Source organism: Macrotis lagotis, chromosome 1, assembly GCF_037893015.1.
Source record: "Macrotis lagotis isolate mMagLag1 chromosome 1, bilby.v1.9.chrom.fasta, whole genome shotgun sequence".
Classification (NCBI taxonomy): domain Eukaryota; kingdom Metazoa; phylum Chordata; class Mammalia; order Peramelemorphia; family Peramelidae; genus Macrotis; species Macrotis lagotis.
Genome location: NC_133658.1, coordinates 375,661,864 through 375,678,109, shown reverse-complemented (window position 1 = coordinate 375,678,109; position 16,246 = coordinate 375,661,864). Strand labels below are relative to the sequence as shown.

The 16,246-nt window shown below is 36.1% G+C and overlaps 1 protein-coding gene across 2 annotated transcripts in view; it reads left to right on the top strand.

Moving 5' to 3' along the window:
* DOCK2 (dedicator of cytokinesis 2) overlaps window positions 1-16,246 on the top strand; it is a 535,580-nt gene that overhangs the window by 201,068 nt on the left and 318,266 nt on the right. For both annotated transcript variants that reach the window (XM_074212450.1, XM_074212449.1), the window contains exon 26: window positions 4,999-5,147. In XM_074212450.1, the coding sequence (XP_074068551.1) occupies window positions 4,999-5,147 (149 nt within the window). The remainder of the gene's footprint in view (window positions 1-4,998; window positions 5,148-16,246) is intronic.

The following is a 16,246-nucleotide window of genomic DNA, read 5'->3' as shown; positions in this document are numbered from 1 at the left end:
ATAGAACATAGTAGCTATAGAGTAAATCATATAGTTGTGTGTATGTATGTGTGTCCTGCCTCAAACACTTATGGTCTGTATGACCCTGGGCAAGTCACTTAAACTCTCTCCATCTCAGTTTCCTACTGTGTAAAATGGAGATAATAAAAGCACCTACCTGCCAGAGTTGTGAGAATAAAATGAGATTATATATATATATATATATATATATATATATGTGTATATATATATATATATATATAATTTTACTAATAGTCAAGCCCTATGTAGGTAGTTTTTAATTATAGACTGAGTATATGATTTCATTGGTATAGTGAACATTTGATAAGAAAATTACCTTTACCAATGTAGATCAGAACCTGCTCTGACACTGATAGTACTAGAGCAATAATTGGAAGCACTAGAAGTCAAATGACTTGCCTGGGGTCACACAACCAGTATGTGTGTGAAGGAAATCTCAAACTCAGATCTTTTTTTTACTCTAAGGCCAACTTTCATTCTCCTGTGCTGTACTGCCTCTCATGAGATTTGTTATCTGTTTATTTTTCTCTTCATTTTTGTTGGTAATGAATTTCCTCTTTAGAAATGCATCCTGCAAATTGTGCTGTCTTATGTCAGATGTGTAGTTACTGGCCTATTCATTATTGCAAGGTTATATATACCATCCCCTCTGAAAATGCTGCATGAGGGGGGAATTGATCTTTTACCAATTAGTCAAAAAGACCACAGTTACTGTTTTCTCAACTTGGATTTGTTAAAGACAAAAATCATACTTTCTTGGAAGTAAGAATAGGTGTCTATGGGCAGGTTGTGTGATGGTGCTGCACTGGGATCCCTCCTCATCTCTGCCTTTGAAAACTCTTTTCTTTCTCCAAGGCCAGCAAAGGTATGCTTCCTCCATGAAGACTTCCCTGATTCTTTGTACTGAAAGGTGCTGCTTTCCTACTCCTCTGCCTCTGCCCAGTTTTCCTGGAACATTTCGTACAGACCTCTTCTCCTCTCCTTGGTCTCTATCACACTCTACCTCAGACACTTGCTTGTGTATACATTTTATCCCTGTAGATTTCCAATTCTGTGAGAGCTAGAATAGTGCTGATTTTGGCTTCCTAGCTTTAGACTTGAGCACCATCAGGTGCAGAGTGAGTCTTGGTTGAATTGAGGTATAGGAAATTGAGCAAATCTGGTCATTTGAATAATAGATATAGAAAGGCAGTGTGGTGTGGTGAAAGGAACTTCCTGAGCAGTTTTTGTATCCTGGTTCCCTTAATTGATTTGGTAGAGCTTAAGAAAGAAAGAAAGAACCTCTTCTCAGAATCACATTCTTAGAGTGATAGAATAAGATCACAATCCCATAGATTTTCACTGGCTCTCATCCATGTCTGGAATGTTCTCTCTCACCTATTCTTACTTCTTTCAAGTCTCTGCTAAATCCTACCTTTGGTTGAGAAGTCTTTCCTCCTGGTCTCTCTTAATGCTAGTTTCTTCCCCTGTGTGATAACCTTCAATATATCCCATATACATAACATCTTCCCCATTAGACTATAAACTCCTTGAGGGCAAGGGTTGTCCTTGGCTTTGTATCACCAGTTCTTGGCACAGTACTCAGCTACATAGTATATATTTACTAAATGCTTATTGACTTGACTTGACTAAAATATATGATTACAAAGGAAACCAATATTACCAAAATACAATTATCAAAATTATAAAGTTATCAAAAGCTGAACAACTCCAGGTTAAAAACCTCAGTTGTTAAGTCAGAGGACCTCTCCTCTAGGTCAAATCTTGTCTGTGATGTATTTGCCATTATGACTGTGGACCAATCACTTAATATCCCTAAGCCTCATTTCCTTTACCTAGAAAAGGGAGGAGAGAAGGCTAGATGGTTTCTGGGGTTCCTTACAACTATATATGATCCTATGATTCCTCTCCCAACCCTTCCCTATCCCCTACACACATATGTTTTCATATTTTACTTGTTTCTGACTACACTGCCAGTTCCTTTCTTGGGTCAACAAAGGAGGAATGGAATAAAAGGGTGATTTGTATTCAAAGTACATCCAACACGAACTCCAAAATGATTTTAATAGCTTATCACACTGGCAGCACCTCAAGAGGGCAAGGGATTCAGGTGTTACCTACTGCCAGATTATAAAGGTCTTTTTGGAGAAATACAAAATTGGGCAACTCTATGCTCTAGATTTTTCTCTTTGCAGCTACTAAAAAAGAATAGAAAATCACAAAATTCATTCCTATTAAATTATAAAGAGCAGGTGTATCCTTGCTGGGTCTTAAGTGGCTAGTCTGAATTACAATTTGGACTTGTCATCTGACTGCAGATCTCCAGGTCTTTTGTCTGGTACTGAATGCTAGAGGCCCAGGATTGAAACTGTATTAACAGATCTCTGATATTCATTTGAACTGACTATGAAAATTTATTCAAGGCTCTGCAATATTTATTTTTCAAAACTGCCTTTTTTGTTTGACAATCAAGTAACAATTTAAAAATGCTGCTTCTTGAGGTTGCATGAACAAATGTGATTTTTACAACTCCAATTATGAAAGTGAAAAATTATTTTATTTCTGAACAGAGGAACCATAAGGTTCTTGTAAATTGTGGTTAAAGGGAAGACAAATTACTTTCGGAGAAGTAGACCACATTATTAATGGTTTCCTCAGCTGAAAACTTGCTGACTCTCTGCACTGCCAGCCTCTGTCTAGTTGAGTCTCTGGTTTTGATAATCTGGGCAACAAATGACTTTCAGATTGATAAAGCTCTTTTCCTGCTGGTGGCTCATAATACAGCTCTCAAAAACCTCAGTCAGTTGTGAATAACACATGCCCACATCTCTAGTCTCTCTATTTACCTATCCAATACCTTTTTTCTCTATACTTAGAGCTCCATTCATAACTTTATTTTATAATTTCAGAGAATTGGAATGGAAGGGGACCTTAATGATTTAATGATCATTTAGCCCAACTGAGTCATTTTAGAAATGGGTAGTCAGATCTTGGAGGGTGAATTGTCTTGCCTAATAAGGCATATTTAGGAAGCAAAAAACCCCCAGATCAGTCTTTTCCCTTGAATTCATACCTCCCTGGGGTCCATGGTATTTTAGCAAGAAGTCTGATAGACCCATTCTCCACTGCTCCTTAGGGGGATCCATTTGGCCCCAGCTCATAAGAGAGCTGTATTTACACAGCTAACTGGATATAGTTCTTTTCCACTGGATAAGAAATATTTGTTTTTTTCCCAAGGATGCTCAAGGTTGGAAGAGGAGTGTAAGCTCATAGATGGAGAGCATAAATAGATCTTGGGGATTACCCAATCCAATCTACTTATTTTATAAATAGGAAGGAAATCTATTTTATACATAAGGAAACACAGAAGCTCAGTAATGGTGAATATCACACAGGTAGTGAATGACAGAGCTGAGATTCAAATCCAAACCTATAGCCAACAGTTTTTTTTTAAATCACGTAATTGAAATAATCACATAGATTCTGTTTCACCTTTTAGTCGATCCTATTTGCAATTGGTTGATTTTTGTCTTGTAATTGTTTAAGACATGGTTCTTTGTTTCTAAAATTAGTTCAAAAATTCATTTGCTCTATAATGATTTTACAGTAAATAGTTCTCCCACTATTTTTTGTTCCATTCTTTGTTCAAGGATATCTGTTAATCTTGAAGGATCTTGGTGAACAGCAGAGAAGCTGGTTTAGTGTCTTTACACACCATGGTCTTGACAAGGATGTCTAGTTTGTTATCCAAAAAGTCTAGTCCTTTATTTCTAAATCTTGCAAGGTAAACTCAAACAATGACCATTTATTGATCATAGGAGGAAAGGAGGGGATTGTTGCTAACCCTCTCATCCCAATTTTCAACTTATTGTCCTCCCATTCCTCAACTCTCTAACCAATCATATTGATTTTGCCATTCATGATGTGGACCTGTTGTAATCAATCATAACTTGTTCACTATATAAAAAATCCTGTTTTTTGGCTCTGTACTCCCCAAAACCTATAAAAGAGAATTATCCTCTCCATTTCGGGTCTTAGTTTTCCTAAGAAAGTAGAGATCCCATTTATTGGTAAATTCATGCTTTACTAATAAATTGATCATACTTGAAACTTTGTGCCTCAGTTTGCCTTCATTTTAGCTTATACCATATTCTCAGGCTGATTGTTGGTTTCACCTTGTCATGTATAATTAACCTGTGGCAATTTCCTTTCATCCTTTATGTATGTATGTTTATTCTTGTTGGCCACTGAGAATCATAGGTAAAGAAAAATCAAAATCAAATAAAGTATCTGACTTGTCTCTAATCTCTAATTAGAATAAAAATCTAATGATAAAAAAGTATTCTTGGAATTAGATTAGTAATGTTGTATTGTAGGTCACTATTAAGGTTTGATCAATCAATTAGTCAGTATTTATTAAGTGACTTCCATCTGCTGCCTTAAAATATAGAGATAGAAGTGAAACAGTTTTTAATTTCAAGGAGCTTATATTGTCATAAGTAGGATCATATACATAAGGTCACCTATGATCATAAATACAGAGGTGGAAAGTGGTAATTATCAAGATCCATTGTCCTCATTTTACAGATAAAGAAACTGAGAACTATATAGGTTATGTGTCTTGCTCAAGACTACACAGCTAGTAAATATCTGAACCTAAAATTTTCTAACTCCAAGTTCACAATAACAGTGAAACTTCTTTTGACTCACTTTGAACTGCAAAGCATCATGTGTTTCTTCCAAGTTTGAGGTTTGTCATTTCCCTGGGGAGCATATTAATGAAAATTTATGTTGTTAGAAATGGGAGGGAACTCCACGGTCAAGAATTCCAAAGGAATATCATATTCAAAGTTCTCAAACACAGCAAGAACATCATGATTTTTTATTTCTTCCAGGAGAGTTTGCTTATAAACTGTAATAATTTTCATTGCTCATTTAAAATAAACACTTTACCCAAGGAACTATTTTCCTTTATAGAATGCCGGGATATTCTGCTCCCAGTCATCACCAAGGAACTGAAGGAGCTACTAGAACCAAAAGATGAGCAGCAATACCAAGTCCAAGAGAAGAAATATTGTGTTGAATTACTCAACAGCATCCTAGAGGTTCTCAGCTGTCAGGATTCTGTGAGTACTCATGATGATGGAAATGGTCCAAACCCAGAGTAGGACTAAGTTGATTAAGTTGTAAAATATTGATGCTGATGAATAGCATTGGATTTCTAAATATAAAAGTCAATAGCTTACTCAACCAGTCTCTTGCCTTTCCAGTGCCTACCCTTCCAACTGTGAAGGATGGCAGGGGTAATGGAAGGGAGAAAGATGCGTTTATTCCCATTATTCTTGTTTGATGGGCTTCCTTAGGATCTCCTTATGTTGAATAGGCACCCTAAATAACATGTTAGAGGCATGAACAATCATCAGAAACTTTTCAAAGGAGTTCATCATTAGTGTCTCTTGGTCTCTGAAATTCAGTTCAGTTGCTTTTAAATTATAGTATCTGTCATATAGCCAAGTCTTTTGTATCTTTCTTCAGTTTAAACTACCTGAGGTATTTTTCTTGCTAGAATTGCTTTCTTCTTTAAAAAGTTTTATTGATGTGGCCAGATACTACTACTACCTCACCTACCTCCCCTAAGAAACAAAACCAAACCAAAAAAACCCTATCACATATTATGGTTATACTTCCATATATTCATATTGTCTTCTGTAATAGAATTTTGAGCTCTTTGGTCTCTCCAGTACTGAATACAGTGCTCTGGTCTATAGCAGGGACTTAATAAGTGGTTTTTGATCGATGACAATGATGATTATAACAATTCTCTTGCATTTATATCATGTCTACTATGTGACAGACATTTTCCTAAGCACATTACAGAAATGGTCTCATTTGATCTACATCATGACTCTGGGAAGTAAATATATTTTTATCTACATTTTACAGTTGAGGTAATTAAGGCAAATAAAGGTTTAAGTCAATGTTCAAGAATGGCAGGATACTGTATTATAGCACTTTATTTAGAATCAGGATACTTGATAACAATTCTGCCTTAGGGGCTCACTGTGTGACTTGGGACAATCCACTCATTCAGAAGCTTAAGTTCTTCATCTGCAAAATGGGAATAATACACCTAAATAATCTTCAAACATTGTTGTGAGAAAAGTACTGTGCAGACCTTATGCAAGTATGTCATTATTTCTCCCAGAGTTCCTAGGAGAAGGCCATCTCATCCCTTTTTTGTGATTGACTATAAAAGGAAACTCCAATTATTCATCATATTTTTTAGATACTTCTGTCATAGTCTTTCTTTTCTTTTTTTTTTGCAAGGCATTGGGGTTAAGTGGCTTGCCCAAGGCAATTATTAAGTTTCTGAGACTGGATTTGAACCCAGGTACTCCTGACTCCAGGGCCAGTGCTTTATCCATTGCACCACCTAGCCGCCCCTGTCATAGTCTTTCAATTCTTTTTCTTCCTCTCAATTCACACTATTATCACTGGTTTCCTCTTGAAACCTTTTTACTCCTTTTGTATATCTTTTGTTTTGATGTATTTTTATATCATGTGGTTAGTCTCAGCCCCTCTCCCCCACCCCCAACATCAATAGAATGTATACTCCTTGAGGATGAGGATTTTTTTTAAAAAAGGTATCTCCAACATTTCACATGTCACCTAGTATTTAATATGTTTATTGAATTTAATTGAATTTTGAGTACCTTATTACATGTCCCTATTTTATCATTCCTATTTATTATAGGAGGTACTCATTGAATGCACCACATTTTTAAAAATTGAACCACAATTTTTATAAAAATACAGTTGACTATATTTTAAATAGGACAAGACTGAATTCTAATGTGTATATTTCAGGCATAGAAGTTGGCTTGTGCAAATATATGGAGGAAGGTAGGGGAATGTTGAATTGGGGAAATAATTTATCTGGACTATAGTTCATGAAAGGTAATAATGTTTTATACAAAATGGCATGTAAGATAGGGTGGTGGCCTTACAGATAACAAAAGACCTTAAATGTAAAGCTCAGGAGCTATTTTATAATCTTAGTAGTAATAAATAACTATTGAAGTTTTTTAGGAAGTAACATGGTTTCATATATATATATATATATATGTGTATATGTGTGTGTATGTATAATACAGTTTTCTATTTATATACAGAGAGAGAAAGAGAAAAGACAGACAGAGAGGGGAAGAAAGAGCAAGGGAAATAGAGCAGGAGTGAGGAGGAGAAAGAGAGAGAGAGAGACAGAGAGAGAGACAGAGACAGAGATAGAGACAGAGAGATGAGAGAGAGAGAGAGAGAGAGAGAGAGAGAGAGAGAGAGAGAGAGAGAGAGACAGAGGAGGACTATTCTGAACAATCTATAATCCTTTGAGCACTTTGATTTTAGTCTTGAAACATATTTTCCAATACATTTTTCATTGTCCTTCCTTGCCCTAGCTTCTCATTTAATTCATCAGTCAATTAGCAATCATTTCTTAAGACTGTGGGCCAGACACTAGAGACTCAGACATAAAAGTGAATGAATTTTTGCTTCAAAAATGTTAGATTATAATAGAGGCAACAGTTACACATATGTAAGCATGCATAAAACATATACAAGATGTACAAGGTAACCTTGGACAGGAAGGCACTAGTGTCTAGCAGGTGGTGGTGGTGTTGGAAAATTAGGAAAAGCCTCACGTAGGAGATGATGCTTCTGCTGACTCTTTTTAAAAATTAAATTAAATTATTTTATTTTTTCTGCTGACTCTTAAAGGAAACAAGAGAATAATTCCAAAAGGTAGGGGAGGAGGGAGAGCATTTCAGGTGGGAATCACAGACAATACAAAGGTGCAGAGAGAGGTCATGAGTGTTTTGAGTGAGAAACTTGGAAGTAGCCTAGTGTGACTAGATCATAGAGTGGAAGAAGGAGTAATTTTTACGAAGCCTGGAGAAAGCTTTAAATATCAAACAAGAAATCACCAAATATCAGATTATGTAGTGACTAGGTATGAAGTGTCTGACAGGCTTCATCTTTGACTGTCTCTACTTATTCATTTTCTCTAGACTGGTATTGGTCTATAAACAGTAATTGTAATCCTGAGAACCTTGTTTACTTATGCTTGTCACAGATCTATTTGTATTCATAATCTTACAATCTGTTTCTGGATTTATTTGTGGGTCCTTCATTCTCCTCAGACTCTTTCTTTTCATATATTTATATCACCAGGGACTTACAACTGCTATTCATTTATAAGATCTATTAAGGTTCATCATTACCAATTTATTTTTTAAAAATATATTTATTTTATTTTGAGTTTTATAATTTTCCCCTTAATCTTGCTTCCCTACCCTCACCCCGCACAGAAGGCAGTCTGTTAGTCTTTACATTGTTTCCATGGTATACATTGATCTAAGTTGAATGTGATAAGAGAGAAATCATATCCTTAAGGAAAAAAATAAAGTATAAGAGATAGAAAAATTATATAATAAGATAAAAGTTTTTTCCCCTAAATTAAAGGTAATAGTCTTTGGCCTTTGTTCAAACTCCACAATTCTTTCTCTGGATACAGATGGTATTCTCAATTGCAGATAACCTAAAATTGTCTCTGATTGTTGCACTGATGGAATGAACAAGTCCATCAAAGTTGATCATCACCCCCATGTTGCTACTAGGATATACAATGTTCTTCTGGTTCTGCTTATCTCACTCAGCATCAGTTTATGCAAATCCTTCCATGCTTCCCTGAATTCCCATCCCTCTTGGTTTCTAATAGAACATTCATGACATACATATACCACAGTTAGTTAAACCATTCCCCAATCAAAGGACATTTACTTAATTTCTAATTCTTTGCCACCACAAACAGAGGTACTATGAATATTTTTGTACAAATGATGCTTTTACTCTTTTTCATAATCTCTTCAGGGTATAGACACAGTAGTGTTATTGCTGGATCAAAGGATATACACATTTTTGTTGCCCTTTGGGCATAATTCCAAATTGCTCTCCAGAAATGTTGGATGAGTTCACAGCTCTACCAACAATGCATTAGTGTCCTAGATTTCCTACATTCCTTCCAAGGTTGATCATTGTTCTTTCTGGTCATATTGGCTAGTCTAATAGGTGTGAGGTGGTACCTCAGAGATGCTTTCATTATGACTATGGATTGCTTTGATTTCCTCATCAGTAAATTGCCTTTGCATATCCTTTGACCAGTTTTCAAATGGAGAATGGCTTGTTTATTTGAAAATTTGACTCAGTTCTCTGTATATTTTAGAAATGAGTCCTTTGTCAGAAATACTAGTTGTAAAACTTGTTTCCCAATTTACTACATCTCTTTTGATTTTGGTTTACAGTGCTTTTGTCTGTGCCAAAGCTTTTTTAATTTAATGTAATCAAAATTATCTAGTTTATTTTTAAAGATGTTCTCCATCTCTTCCTTGGTCATAAACTACTTCCCTTTTCATAGTTCTGATAGGTATACTACTCCTTGATCTTCTAGTTTGCATATAGTATTGTTTTCTTATGTCTATGTCCTGTAACCATTTGGATCTTATCTTGGTAAAGGGTGTGAAGTGTTGGTCTAATCTAAGTTTCTTCCATACTAACTTCCAATTATCCCAGCAGTTTTTATCAAAGAGGGAGTTTTTATCCCAATAGATGGACTCTTTGGGTTTATCCAACAGCAGCTTACTATAATCCTCTCCTGCTTTTACACCTAGTCTATTCCACTGGTCCACCACTCTATTTCTCAGCCAATACCAAACAGTTTTGATGACTGATGCTTTATCATATAATTTTAGATCGGGTAGTGCTAAGCCACCTTTGTTTGCATTTTTTTCATTAAGCTCCTGGCAATTCTTGACTTTTTTTTCTCCATATGAATTTACTTACAAATTTTTTCCTAGCTCATTAAAGTAATTTTTTGGAATTTTGATTGGTAGGGCACTAAAAAGGTAGTTTAGTTTTGGTAGAATTGTCATTTTTATTATATTAGCTCTACCTATCCATGAGCAGTTGATATTTGCCCAGTTATTTAAATCTGATTTAATTTGTGTGAGAAGTGTTTTATAATTGTTTTCAAAAAGATTCTGAGTCTGTCTTGGCAAATAGACTCCCAAGTATTTTACACTGTCTGAGGTTACTTTGAATGGAATTTCTCTTTCTAGCTCTTCCTGCTGTTTCTTGCTAGTCATATGTAGGAAAGTTGAGGATTTATGGGGGTTTATTTTATAACCTGCAACTTTGCTAAAATTGCTAATTGTTTCCAGTAGTTTTTTAGATGATTTCTTGGGATTCTCTAGGTAGACCATCATGTCATCTGCAAATAGTGAGAGTTTGTCTCTTCTTTCCCAATTCTAATTCCTTTAATTTCTTTTTCTTCTCTAATTGCTGATGCTAACATTTCTAATACAATATTGAATAGTAGTGGTGATAATGGGCACCCTTGTTTAACCTCTGATCTTATTGGGAATGCCTCTAGCCTCTCCCCATTGAGTATAATGCTTGTTGATGGTTTCAGATAGATACTGCTCATTATTTTAAGGAACAGTCCATTTATTCTTACACTCTCTAGTGTTTTTAATAGGAATGGATGCTGTATTTTGTCAAAAGCTTTTTCAGCATCTATTGATATGATCATATGGTTTCTGATAGGTTTGTTATTGATATAATTGAATATACTAACAGTTTTCCTAATATTGAACCAACCCTGCATTCCTGGAATAAATCCTACTTGATCATAATGTATTATGCTAGTGATGACTTGTTGTAGTCGTTTTGCTAAGATTTTATTTAGAATTTTTGCATCTATATTCATGAAGGAAATAGGTCTATAATTTTCTTTCTCTGTTTTAACTCTTCCTGGTTTAGGTAGCAGTACCATATTGGTTTCATAGAAAGAGTTAGGCAGAGTTCCATCTTTCCCTATTTTTCCAAAGAGTTTATATAGGATTGGAACCAATTGTTCCTTAAATGTTTGGTAGAATTCACTTGTGAATCCATCAGGCCCTGGAGATTTTTTTTAGGGAGTTCATTAATGGCTTGTTGAATTTATTATTCTGAGATAGGGTTGTTCAGGTATTTAATCTCTTCTTCATTTAACCTGGGCAACTTATATTTTTGTAAATATTCATTCATTTCACTTAGATTATCAAATTTATTGGCATAAAGTTGGGCAAAATAATTTTGAATTATTACTTTAATTTCCTCCTCATTGGTGGTGAGTTCACCTTTTTCATTTATAATACTAGCAATTTGGTTTTCTTCTTTCTTTTTTTTAATCAAATTGACCAGAGGTTTATCAATTTTATTGGTTTTTTCATAATACCAAATTTGGTTTTATTTATTAATTCAATAGTTTTTTTTGCTTTCAATTTTATTAATTTCTCCTTTGATTTTTAAAATTTCTAATGTGGTATTTGATTGGGGATTTTTTGATTTGTTCTTTCTCTAATTTATTTAGTTGCATGTTTAGTTCATTGATTTCCTCTTTCTCCATTTATTCATATAAGCATTTAGAGCTATAATATATCCCCTGAGAGTTGCTTTGAATGAATCCCATAGGTTTTGGTATGTTGTTTCATTATTATCATTATCTAGGATAAAATGGTTAATTCTTTCTATAATTTGTTTTTTGGTCCACTCATTTTTTAAGATGAGGTTATTCAGTTTCCAATTTGCTCTGGGTCTATATCTCCTTGGCCCAGTGTTGCATATGACTTTTATTGCATTGTGATCTGAGAAAGATGTATTCACTATTTCTGCCTTTCTGCAGTTGATCATTAGGTTTTTTATGTCCTAGTACATGGTCAATTTTTGTATAAGTTCCATGTACTGCAGAGAAAAAGGTATATTCCTTCCTATCCCCATTCAGTTTCCTCCATAAGTCTACCATATCTAATTTTTCTAACAATCTATTTAACTCCCTAATTTCTTTCTTGTTTGTTTTATGATGTGATTTATCTAGATCTGATAGCGGGAGGTTGAGGTCTCCTACTAGTAGAGTTTTGCTGTCTATGTCTTCCTGTAATTCTTTCAGCTTCTCCTCTAAGACTTTGGGTGCTGTCCCACTGGGTGCATATATATTCAATATTGAAATGACTTTATTGTCTATGGTACCTTTTAGGAGGATAAAGTTTCCTTCCTTATCTCTTTTAACGCTATCTATTTTTGCGGCTGCTTTGTCTGAGATAAGGATTGCTACCCCTGCTTTTTTTACTTCAGCTGAAGCAAAATATATTTTGCTCCAACCTTTTACAATTTTCTTGATTAATTCAATAGTTTTCTTGTTTTTGATTTTATTAATTTCCCCTTTAATTTTTAGAATTTCTAAATTGGTATTTAATTGGAGGTTTTCGACTTTTTCTTTCTCTAATTTTTTTAAATTGCATATTTAGGTCATTGATTTCCTCTTTCTCTAATTTATTCATGCAAGCATTTAAAGATATAATATATCCCCTGACAGACTCCTTGAGTGTGTTCTATAAGTTTTGATATGTTGGTTCATTATTGTCATTATCTAGGATGAAATAATTAATTCTTTCTATAATTTGTTGCTTGATCCAATCATTCTTTAAAATGAGGTTATTTAGTTTCAAATTAGTTCTGGGTCTATATCTCTCTCTGGCCCAATATTGCATATGATTTTTATTGTATTTTGATTTGAGAAAGATATATTCACTATTTTTAAAAATTTAATATTTATTTTCATTTTGTACAAATAATTTTTTTACATTAATAAAATATTCTTGTTTAAGAGTAAATGAAATACCCCCTCTCCCCATAAATATAGACTTGCTTGATCGATAAAATAAAGGAGAGAGAAAAAAATTAAAATTAAAAAAATAATAGTAACAATTGTAGGTATGGCCAGGTGGCACAATGGATGGAGCACCAGTCTTGGAGCCACGAGCACCTGAGCCCACATCTGGCCCCATACACCCAACAATCACCCAGCTATGTGACACACAAGCCACCCGAACCCCACTGCCCTGCAAACCCCCCCCCCCAAAAAAAAGAAACAAAGACCCAAAATAAAATAAAATAATAATAATAGTAGGGGTTGCTAGGTGGCAGACAGAGCATTGGCCCCTGAGCCAGGAGCACCTGGGTCCAAATCTGGCCTCAGACACCCAATGATCACCCTGCTATGCAGCCCCAGGCAGGCCACCCAGCCCCATTTGCCCTGATCCCTCCCCCCAAAATAATAATAATAAAAAATGTGCTTGAGTCTTTGTTCCAACCCCAACACCTCTGTCGTGGGTGGATCACATTCTTTATGATAAGTCCATGACAAAAGCTACTTTCCATATGTTTCCACCATTGCCATTCCTGATCGCAATTACTTCCTTTTGTATTTCTCCACTACCATGTACTATATTTTCTTTCCCCTTTCACTCTGACTTTGCTGTAGGGTAGTTGAGTGGTGAGTCCTGTATCTGAAGATCAAACCTTCTGTTCAGTTCTAGCCATTCCAACAGGAACATTTGAAATTCCCCTGGTTCATTGAAAATCCATCTTTTTCTCTGGAAGAGGACATTCATTTTTGCTGGGTAGTTGATTCTCAGATTCATTCTAAGCTCCTTTGCCTTCCAGTATATTATATTCCAAGCCCTACGAGCTTCCAATGTAGTTGCTGCTAAGTCCTGTGTGATCCTGACTGCAGCTCCACGATATTTGAACTGTGTCCTTCTGACTGCTTGTAATATTTTCTCTTTGACTTGGGAGTTCTGGAACTTGGCTATAATATTCCTAGCGGTTGTTTATTTGGGATCTCTTTCTTGGGGGGATCGGTGGAGTCTCTCCATTTCTATTTTGCCCTCTGCTTCTAGAATATCAGGGCAATTTTCCTGTAGTAATTCTTTGAAAATGATGTCAAGGCTCTTTAACTGATCATGACTTTCAGGTATTCCAATAATTTTTAAATTATCTTTCCTAAGTCTGTTTTCCATATCAATTGTTTTTTCAATGAGATATTTCACATTTTCTTCTAATTTTTCATTTTTTTGGTTTTGAAGTATTGATTCCTGATTTCTGGTAAATTCATCAATCTCCCTGTACTCTATTCTTTGTCTGAAAGATTTGTTCTCTTCAGAGAGTTTTCTTATCTCTTTTTCCATCTGGCCAATTTTGCTTTTTAAAGCATTCATCTCCTCCATAACTTTTTGAACTGTTTTATCCATTTGACCTAAGCTGGTCATTAGCATGCTATTTTCTTCAGCACTTTTTTTTGCATTTCCTTGACTAAACTGCTGACTTCATTTTCATGTTTTTCCTGCATTTCTCTCATTTATTTTTCCAGTTTTTCTTCTAACTCCCTCATTTGATTTTCAAAGTTTTTTCTTGAGCCTGTCATAGCCTGAGCCCAATTTCTGTTTTTCTTGGAGTCTTTAGATGCAGGAGCTTGTGCTTCCTCATCTCCAGACGACTGAGTATTTTGATCCCCCTTTGGGCTCATTTGCAAAATATTTCACAATGGTGTTCTTCTTATGTCTCTTCTTTCCATTTTCCCAGCCTTAGCCTGTTTTCGGGGTGCTTCCTGAGATTTTGGGACACTCCCACAAGGGTCTCAGTACGTGAGGCTCTGTCCTCCCTCCTGATCTGTGAATGACCATATGCGCCCCCATCTGCCATGGGACTGAGGTGGAGGGGGGCCCTGCTGTTCTATGGGGGGGGGGTAGACTGCGATCAAGATCTGAATGTCATCATAGCCCCAGAGTCCTGCTCTGGGGCAGGGCTAGGCAGTCTCTCCTCACTCCCCTTCATAGGTTCAATGGGCACATGCCCTGGGGGCTCCTGCTTACCAGCTCCTCCTGCTTCTGTTCCTGGATCTGGGCTGTGCTGGCCACGCTGCTTGCTGTGTGCTCTAAGGGCTTGGCTTCATGTGCTGGCTCTGGCAGAGGTCCCATGCTGTTCCCCCAATTTGTGCCTGGTGCTCTCCCTGAGGCATAGCTCAGGAACCCCCCCCCCCCCCCCCCCCCCCGTGACCTGTGGCTCCCAGCCCCCTGAGGCTGCCTTCTGGAGGCTGAAGTTCTTTTGCCTTGGTGGGCCACCCCTCTGGCAGGCCACCCCTCCAACCTGGGAGAGCAGAGTCTTTCTGCTCTTTTCCAGGTTACCTTGAGTAGGAGAACTGCCTCATTGGGTCCCTCTGTGGGTTCTGTCTCTCAAAAATTTAGTTACAGTCCTTAACTTATGAGTTTTTTGAGAGAGTACCTAAGATATGATCCTTTCTGGTTGCCATCTTGGCTCCACCCCTGATATATTCACTATTTCTGCCTTTCTTCAATAGATTATTTGGTTTTTATGCCCTAGGACATAATCAATTTTTGTGTAAGTGCCATGTACTGCAGAAAGAAAGTATATTCCTTTCTATCCCCCCATTCAGTTTCCTCCATAAGTCTATCATATATAAGTTTTCTAACAATCCATTTACCTGCTTAACTTCCTTCTTGTTTATTTTATGATTAGATTGATCTAAATCTGAGAGTGAGGTTGAGAGAGAGGTTGAGTAGAGTTTTGCTGTCTGTGTCTTCCTGTAATTTTTTCAAATTCTCCTCTAAGAATTTGGATGATGTACCATTGGGTGCATACATATTTGGTATTATCTATGGTACCTTTTAGGAGGTTATAGTTTTCTCCTTTATCTCTTTTAATGCTATCTATTTTTGCAGCTGCTTTGTCTGAGATAAGGATTGCTACCCCTGCTTTTTTCACTACAGCAGAAGCAAAATATATTTTGCTCCAACCTTTTACCTTTACTATATAGGTATTTCTCTGCTTCAAATGAGTTTCTTATAAGCACCATATTGTAGGATTCTGGTTTTTAATCCACTCTGCTATTTGCTTATGTTTTAAGGGAGAGTTCATCTCATTCACATTCAAAGTTATAATTTCTCTTTATTGCCTTTCGTGCTATCTTCCCTCTGTATTTTCCCCCCTTTTACCCTTTGTCCATATTCCCCAGTATTTTGTTTCTGAATACAGTCTCCTTCAGTGTGTTTGCCCTCCTATATCAACCCCCCTCCCTTTTTTTCCCTTTCTCTTTTCCCCTTTCTTCTTTCCCTTCTGTTAGTTACCCTTTTTCTCCCCCTCCCCATTCTCCCTCCTCTTTTCCCCTTTCAATGTTTGAAAGGTAAGGTAAGTTTTTTAACTTTACTGAGTGTGTGTAAATTAACTTTAAGCCAAGTCTGATGAGATGAAGATTCAAGTGGTTTTCACTGTCTCT